At 39.2% G+C, this 9,655-nt stretch overlaps 1 protein-coding gene across 1 annotated transcript in view; it reads right to left on the bottom strand.

The window, feature by feature from the left end:
• Positions 1-9,655, bottom strand: part of BRWD1 (bromodomain and WD repeat domain containing 1) — a 109,785-nt gene that overhangs the window by 86,284 nt on the left and 13,846 nt on the right. The window contains exon 5 of the mRNA XM_081819706.1: positions 1,675-1,825. Within this exon, the coding sequence (XP_081675832.1) occupies positions 1,675-1,825 (151 nt within the window). The remainder of the gene's footprint in view (positions 1-1,674; positions 1,826-9,655) is intronic.

A 9,655-nucleotide genomic window follows, 5' to 3' on the forward strand; every position in this document is an offset into this window, starting at 1 on the left:
AATGGTAAGAGATCTTAATCACAACGGATCCAACTTTCCCAAAATGGAAATTTTTGTAAGAAAAATTTTATTTGACTGATACGAAAATCCTTAAAATGTTAACGGAGTTTCAAAATTAATTTTGGCCAATATTACCATGACTTTAATCTCCTTAGGAAATACTGACAAAATTAAATGGCTTTCCTCTTGTTTTAGGATCACGGATAAGCCTTTACCTAAGAGCACGTAGGATCTGTGAGTGTGAACGCTAATTCTAGAGTCCCGTCCCTTTTTGACCTATCAACAAATACACTAAGAAGAAACATCTGCCCCCTCTCTAGGAGAGAGCAGCAGAACACAGATCATGCTGTGCCAGAAATTAGCTTCTTCACAAATGAAAGAGGAAGGGAAGGAAGGCATATAAACCTCTACTGAGCCTCGGGTGCCCCAACCTAACACACATATTACTTTTTACATGAAAGGATTCATTACCACTATCATGACCAAAGAGCAGTTACAAGGCATCCTCTCTTGACGCCAGTACAAGACAGAGAAATATGGGCCCCTACCCTAGGGCAGCTGGCTTAAGTCTCTTCTAAGGTCTGCCAGTTCCAAAGCAGTGCTCATCACAAAACGACACGGAGCTTGACACAAGTAAAGAAAACAGAGGAAAACAGGCCACTCAGGCAACTACTACATAACAACCTAAAATAGAATAATTACAAGGGGAACGGGGACGCAGAGAAGGGAGAATAAGAGCAGTTTCCTGACCCAAGCCACAGTGTGGCAGGGCCACAGAGCACGAGGAAATAACTAAAGCTGACAAACCAGGCCGGCATGGAAGCAGGAAGGAGGGTTGTTCTTCCTCAGTCAAGCTTTACCCTGCTGGTGCACCTAGGGGGCAGCAGCGTCTCAGCAACGGATCTTAAAGGCATTCATGGGGAGTGCACGTGACACACACTCAGGATCAGAATAAAGGTAATCATGGGGAGTGCACGTGACACACACTCAGGATCAGAATAAAGGCAATCATGGGGAGTGCACGTGAACACACACTCAGGATCAGAAGAGCCAACATTCTTGCCCGTTAGCAGTTCAGCCATGTTGTATACATAGATCATATCACATACATATACTTAGTCTAGGTGATTTATACCAAGCTAACAGAAAAAGAACAGCAATTCCAAACATTTTGCTACCACATAACTTCGCAAAAAAATTAAATTGATGAAAAAGAACCATGCAATTGTACATTTTTGGTGCTTGTTTCAAACTGCTACCAACTTAAAAAATCACTTCCCCTTATTACAAAGGGCTTTCAGAATCTAAATACCAAATAAAATACTTCTAGCATTTAAAGAGTTTATTAGACACATACAATTACATTCAATGAAGTTATAAGTGAGCTACAAAATGGAAAATTAAGAACTCACATCGATAAAACCTCAAACACATCTCAGAATAAATTCAAGCTTTTTCGCTTAACATCTAAACCTTTATCATTTTTTTAAATGCAGAAGTACCCATTAAACACTTATGTAGTAAAATTCAATGTCTATGCTAAACGCAGAAAATTTTATAGTCCACAGCATGGTTTATAGTTACATATCGCCTTTCTTCCACAATGCATACATTACTTCACAATTATAATTATTATTAAGCTACAAAGCAGAACACTTCTTCAAATTAAGGTACCTTTTGCTGTACGTAGCAAAGACTGCCTTCCTGCACCAAGTAAAGAAGTGACTCTTGAAATACTGGGTGGAATTTCTTTATCCAACATGGGACCAATGCGCTGGCAGATTTGCAACAGATGATCAGGAGCCACATGCTTATTGGACAAGACCTAAATTGGAGAACAAGTTTTAAAAACACTATTTACAATATTATCAATAAATATTAAACTCTTAGGGATAAGTCTGACAAAACATGTGAAAAACATGTACAAGGAAAACTACAAATCGTTGCTGAAAGAAATTACAGAAGATCTAAATAAACAGCAAACTGATCTATAGGTTCAAAGCCAACCCAATCAAAATCCAAGCAGGCTTTTTTGCAGAAAATGACAATTTTATTCTAATATTCATATTCAAATGCAAGTGGCCTACAAAAGCCGAAGCAGCTTTAAAAAAAAAAAAAAACAAAGTTGAGGTATAAAAATAATACTTGACTTCAGGAAATCATTGTATGAGGGCAACTGATTTCTGACAAAAGCACAAAGGACAAAAGATAATCTTTTCAACAAACAGAGCTGGAACAACTGGATATCCATTTGCCAAAAAAAATTTTTTAATTAGCTTTGATCCATACATCACACCATAAACAAAAATTATCTCAAGACAGATCACAGATCTAAATGCATAATCTAGAGGGGCGCCTGGGTGGCTCAGTTGTTAAGCATCTGCCGTCGGCTCAGGTCATGATCCCAGCATCCTGGGATTGAGTCCCACATCGAGCTCCTTGCTCAGTGGGGAGTCGGGTTCTCCCTCTCCCTCTGCCCTGCTTGTGTCCCCTCTCTCACTGTGTCTCTCTCTGTCGAATAAATAAATAAAATCTTTAAAAAAAAAATAAATGCATAATCTAGAACTGAAAAACTTATCACAGAAATCACTGGAGAAAATCTTTATGACCTGGGGTTAGATAAAGATCTCTAATGACAACAAAAGTACAATCCACACAAAAACCAGCCGATAAACTAGACTTCATCAAAACTAACAGCTTCTGGTTTTTCAAAAGGCGCGGTTCAGAGCATGAAAAGACAACCCACAGACTGAAAAAAAATGTCTGCAAAGCATATCTCTGATAATGGACTTGTATCTAGAATATAAAAAACTCTCAAAATTCAATTATTAAAAAAATCTAATTTTTAAAAACAGGCAAAAGATGTGAACAGAACATGTCACACACACACACACACACAGACGAAAAGATGCTCAACATCATTCACTGGTAACTGATGAAACACAAATTAAAACCATGAGGTATTAATACACACCTGTTAGAATGGCTAAAATTAAAAGTACTGGCCAGACCAAGATTGACAAGAACATGGAGAAACTGCTGGTGGGACAGAACACAGTACAACCACTTTGGAAAACAGCTGGGTGCTACTCCCCGAAGCAGATTGAGGTGATCGCTGTTCACTTGACCCAGACAGAAAACCCTACAAAATCATGCAAACCAAGAGGTTCAAATCTTCGTGTTCACTTTAAGAACACACGTGCAACTGCCCAGGACATCAAGGGTACACTTATCTGAAAAGCCACTAAGTATCTGAAGGATGTCACTTTGCAGAAGCCATGTGTGCCATTGCCTTGCTACAATGGTGGAGGTGGAAGGTGTGCCTAGGCCAAACAGTGGGGAGGCACACAGGGTCATGGCCCAAAAAGAGTGCTGAATTTTTACTGCACATGCTTAACAATGCAGAGAGTAATGCTGAACTTAAGGGTTTAGATGTAGATTCTCCAGTCATTGAGGTGAACAAAGCCCCCAAGGTGCAGTGTAGAACTTACAGGGCTCATGGTCAGATTAACCCACACAAGAGCTCTTCCTGGCACACTGAGCAATCCTTACTGAAGAAGACCAGATTGTTCCTAAACCAGAAGAGGAGGCTGCACAGAAGAAAAAGATACCCCAGAAGAAAATGAAGAAACAAAAATTTATGGCCCAGGAGTAAATGGAGTATTACTCAGTTATCAAAAAGTTATCAAAAAGAATGAAATCTTGCCATTTGCAACAAAATGGATGGAACTATAGGGTAATATGCTAAGTGAAATAAGTCAGAGAAGAAAAAATACCATTTGATTTCACTAATATGTAGAATTTAAGAAATCTGAAACATACCTCAAGATCTCACTTTTGGTTCTTATGCATTAATTCAAATATAAAACAAGCCTGGATTCAATATAAAGTTGTTGTGGGGCACCCAGGTCACTCAGTCAGTAGAGTGTCCAACTTTTTTTTTCCCCCCAGATGAATCCAGCATTTTATTTAATTATAGCAAGCAAGGAAGTGCTCACTTATTCTCTACTTAGATGAACTTAGGGGAAGAGAAGGAAAAATAAAACTAAGACCAAAACAGAGAAGGAGGCCATAGAGAGAGATGCTAAACTCTAGGAAATAAACTGCGGGTTGCTGGATGGGAGGTGGGAGGTAGGATGGGGTAACTGGGTGATAGGCATTAAAGGAGGGCACTTGATGGAATGAGCACTGGGTGTTATATGCCACTGATGAATCACTGAACTCTACCTCTGAAACTAATAATATACTATAGGTTAATTAAATGGAATTTAAATTTTAAAAAAATTTTAAATGAATCATTAAGAACACAAAATGAGATGAAGTCTCAAAATAATTATGCTGAAAGAACCCAGAAAAAGAATACACCCTGTATGATTTTATTTACATAAAACTCTAGAAAATGCACACTAATATATAATGACAGAAAGCAGATCAGAGGTAGCAGGGAGCAGGGAGAAAAGAAAAGCAGGAGAGATTTCAGAGGAAGAAGAAATTTTGGGGTGTGATAGAAATGTTCACTATCTTCACTGTGATGGGTTCATCAGTATTAACACACATCCAAATTCATCAACCTGAACCTTTATAAATATGCATATATATATATGCATATATATATATGCATATGTACTTCAAAAAATTAAAAACACAAAAGTTACTGTGTAAGTTTAACTCATGAAGATGCCTAATGTTACCTGATTTGTATGTCACACTTTAATGCTGCATTAAGGTTTCTCAATCATGAGATGAGGTTTCTCAATGGTGACATTACCAACATTTGAGGAAAGACAAAAACATCACTGTACAGGACTGTCTGTAGGTGCAGGACATACGGTGCCCCTGGCTCCGTTCCATCAATGCCTACAGTAATCCCCATGCCACTCTGACACCAACAGTGCCCCATACACTTTTTCAAGCTCCCTGAGAAACCCTGCTCCAAAGAAAATCTGAAACATACCTCAAGATCTCATTTTTGGTTCTTATGCATTAATTCAAATATAAAACAAGCCTGGATTCAATATAAAGTTGTTGTGGGGCACCCGGGTCACTCAGTCAGTGGAGTGTCCAACTTTTTCCCCCCCCAGATGAATCCAGCATTTTATTTAATTATAGCAAGCAAGGAAGTGCTCACTTATTCTCTACTTAAACGCCATAGTTAGGCAAAAACATTCAGACCTATATTGAAAACACCTCGCTGAAAGTTTCCAGAACATTATTTGCCACTCAATACCCAAGCTGTTGAGATTTAAGATCACCTTTTGGCAGTGCACCACAGGATTCTAAACAAACAGGACTTCACCCATATCACCTTAATTTCTTGATTATCATGTCTTGCTTTCTATCATCCATCGGAACAATTAGTTCAGTTTCTTTAATCGCATAGCTTAAACCTGACGCTTCCCGGATGTAAAAGCTGAGTGTCCAACTCTTGATTTCAGCTCAGGTCATGGTCTCAGGGTCGTGAGATGGAGCCTCACACAGGATTCTATGCTTGGCATGGAGTCCGCTTGAGATTCTCTCCCTCTCCCTCTGCCCCTCCCATTTCCCCCACTCTATGTCTCTTTTTCTCTCAAGTAAATAGAATATTTAAAATATTTGTTCATAAGCCCTAATGACAGAAGAGGCTAAATAAAATATCTTCAACTTCTCAACCTGACTTCTGTTTCCTACCCTGACAGATATCCCACAGCAAAACTCCAAAGGCCTATCAAAGCTCAAGTAGACATCAAAGTGTTTCTTAATACTAATTAGGACTCTGTGCTTCCAAGTGTCAGCATGTGAAAGTCCAAAAACTGTTGTAGATAATGAGCTCATCATGGGAGGGGAGAGATAGAAGGAACTAGAAAGTAATTCCAACAGGGCCAAGAAAATCACAGATCTAAGAACTTGTCAGCAATGCAAATCTGAAAACAAAACCCCCCACTGAAGTACTCACACTGACCAACCTAAATAATATATCTAAAAAGCTTAAGAAAGATAAAATGACTTTGAGCAATGGCAATATGGCTTCTATAAGGCACAAAATCACTCTAATATAGTTTTAAGATTTCTACTATCCAGGTGGATAGATAACTTATATAATTGGCTTTAAGTTTTGAAGTTACACAACCAAGCCTGTCTCCTGAGTGGAGACTTGTTCTTAAAGACGAGCTATAACAGACATGGCTAAAAACAACTTCTCTAACAGAAAAGGTACAGACAGAAAATTTTAAACAGTGTTTCCTAGTGCTAAACATGGTCTTATTTTATCTCTTAAATGATCTAGAAGGGAAACGTTCTAGATTACACTCGCTGCCTGAGTTGAAGAAGCAATAAAACTGATCATTAAAATAATAGGAGGCTTCAACATAGGCAGGTGTACTTAGACGAAGTCCAGGTGTTGTAGGAACATGGATTCCAGGCAGCAGCTGTAATTCCATAAAAGAATTATAGATTCATTGCATTTCTGAGGATTCTAGCACAATCATCAAAAGATGAAGGGGGAGGAAGTTTGCTAACCTATTTTTGTATAAAACAAGGTATTTCTGTAAAGTATGGTGGTTCTAGTTCCAATACAGGCAACAAAAATGATGAACAGAAAATGGTTGTGAGTGTGAGCCTCACACTGGGTGTAGAGATTGCTTAAAGAGAAAATCTTAAAAAACAAAAACAAAGGGCACCTGGGCAGCTCAGTCAGTTAAGCATTAGCTGACTCTTGACTTCAGTTCAGGTCAGGATCTCAGGGTCATGAGATCCAGCCCCACACTGGGCTCCACACTAAGCATTGGGCTCCACACTGAGCATGGAGATTCTTTCCCTCTCCCTCTGCCCCTCCCATTGCTCGTGTACGCACGCGCTCTCAATCTCAAATATTTTTTTAAAAAAGAAAATGGTGGGCGCCTGGGTGGCTCAGTTGGTTAAGCGACTGCCTTCGGCTCAGGTCATGATCCTGGAGTCCTGGGATCGAGTCCCACATCGGGCTCCCTGCTCGGCAGGGAGCCTGCTTCTCCCTCTGACCCTCCCCTCTCTCATTCTCTCTGTCTCAAATAAATAAATAAAATCTTTAAAAAAAAGAAAAGAAAAGAAAATGGTTCTGGATTATTAAGTTAGTATCATATTGACCAAATCAATACGATAAATAATGTTCCTTCACTATTTTCAAGTCCTACGGAGACTGGTAATAGTCCCTACCAGCGACTTCAACGAGTAAGGCAGTTATACAACATCCTCAGGAATGAGGCCAGAACTAAGTTCCTTCCAACATCAAATAGCCAATCAAATAGCCAATCTCTCTACCATCTTATTTTTTTGTAGCCACAGTCACTCTCAGAAAGTGTATCAGCCATACTCCTAGGATCACCATGTTACTATCACTATCACTAAATACTGCTGTGAGCATGAGCCTCTTTAAGCCCAGGGTAGCAACTATACAACAAAGTGGTAGTAGGGTCTAGATAACCTGTCTAATTGGAAAGTTATGGGAGAAAGTAGCTTTTTCTGTAAAGTCTGGGATACTATAATCAGGATCTAGAATGAATGCTTAATATCTTTAATATGTTCCTATCTGATCATTAGCTTTCCCTCGATTAAACTGCATCTAGAAACCTTACAAGGGAAAACACGTAACTACCACATCATATCACAACTCCTATATAATGGGCATACAGTACCACAATGAAATAAGAAGTGACAGCATAGTCTTTGATACAGAATAAAAAAAAATTGATGTCTTCCTTAAGTAATTCCCCTCAGCCTCTGATGCCACAGAAGTTCTTGGCCTCTTTTCTAAGCTTTATAAAGAAATGCATGTTTAGTAGTCAATGGCAAGATAAATATTGCTATAGATGTAAAAGGGGAAAAGAGATTAACCCTCAGGTTATCCAAAAGGACGTAGGCAGAGAAATGATCTAGTGTTGGCATGAAGATCCTTCACTCAAAAGCACTGATTTTAATTCAGGAAAGAGAACTAGTTTTAGCTTCCCGAAATAGACCGGGTTTGCTCACCCTACAGCCACTATCTCCCCCGACTTCGGCAGGACCCTCCTATGTAGTCCTGGGCAATGAAACGGAGAAGAAACTTTCTGAGGCAGGGCAATGTTCCTGAAAAATTCTCCTCCCTAATAAAAGAACCCTTCCCTCCCATCATTTCTAGGATATGATAGCAACCATTAAAACTAAGAGTTTGAGGAGAAAAAAGCCAAGATGTCAACTGCCCAATCAAAAAGACAGAGACCAAGGCCTTAATGACACCATTAAATCACCCATCTATTCCACCTACAGACTTACAAGATATCATTGTAACTTTATTATTTAGGCCCCTGCTTTTAAGCAAGTAAAGCATCCCATAAGCCTACTATCACGTGCTACGCAATCACATCAATCCTACCAGCACTGCCCACCAATTTGAAAATCTGAAGCAAACTCATCCACCAGCCATCCCATAAAGTGAGGCTTACCTGGAAAATGCTATTAATGCTTCACCCAATACCAAAGGACATATCCTTAGTTAGTAATTCTGTGTAACCTATTAATATCATTTTCTTCTTCCCTTACTTAGCAAAACAGCAAGCCCTATTTCTTTTTTCCAAATTACAAATTATTCAGAAGAAGAAAATCTAAGATTTCTGATATTCTTGATAGGGAGTTGACTGACCATCACAATAGGGAGTAAGATCATCTGAAAGGAATAAAATACAAAAGGCAAAATACTCAGGGGCTTTATCCACAAATCAGCTGACTTCTGAAAAGAAACCACTAAACTTGAGATTATTTCGTTGTAACATATGAAAGTAACTGAATTTTCGGGCGCCTGGGTGGCTCAGTTGGTTAAGCGACTGCCTTCGGCTCAGGTCATGATCCTGGAGTCCCGGGATCGAGTCCCACATCAGGCTCCCTGCTGAGCAGGGAGTCTGCTTCTCCCTCTGACCCTCCCCCCTCTCATGCTATCTCTATGTCATTCTCTCTCTCAAATAAATAAATAAAAAATCTTAAAAAAAAAAAAAGTAACTGAATTTTCTAAGCAGAACATAATTAAAATAAACCTGTGTGAAGACTAATTAAAGCCTGAGTCCTACATGGAACTTAATGAAGAGACAATTACGCCCCAAAAAGTCAACCCTCTTTGTTTTTTTTAATATTTCACAAGATGTATTAAAGCAGAAGAGACAGGACATTTCAAAATGTATGAGTATGCCACAGCCCAAAGAAGCTATGAAATAGTGAAGTACTGGTCAAGGAACAATTTCAGCCACATGAACATAGTAAAGATCACAGTTTTCAATATTAATGCAAAACATCTTCTAGCCAGACTTAGTTTATCATTTCATCAAGAAGTCTGCCATATTCTAGGGCAGAAGACATGAACAGACATTTTTCCAAAGAAGACATCCAAATGGCCAGCAGACACGTGAAAAAGTGCTCAACATCACTTGGCATTAGGGAAATCCAAATCAAAACCTCAGTGAGGTATCACCTCACACTAGTCAGAATGGCTAAAATTAACAAGTCAGGAAACGACAGATGTTGGCGGGGATGCGGAGAAAGGGGAACCCTCCTACACTGTTGGTGGGAATGCAAGCTGGTGCAGCCACTCTGGAAAACAGTATGGAGGTTCCTCAAAAAGTTGAAAATAGAGCTACCATATGATCCAGCAATTGCACTACTGGGTATTTACCCCAAA

This window comes from Leptonychotes weddellii, chromosome 1 (genome assembly GCF_054177405.1).
Source record: "Leptonychotes weddellii isolate Sample4059 chromosome 1, ASM5417740v2, whole genome shotgun sequence".
In the NCBI taxonomy this organism is placed as follows: domain Eukaryota; kingdom Metazoa; phylum Chordata; class Mammalia; order Carnivora; family Phocidae; genus Leptonychotes; species Leptonychotes weddellii.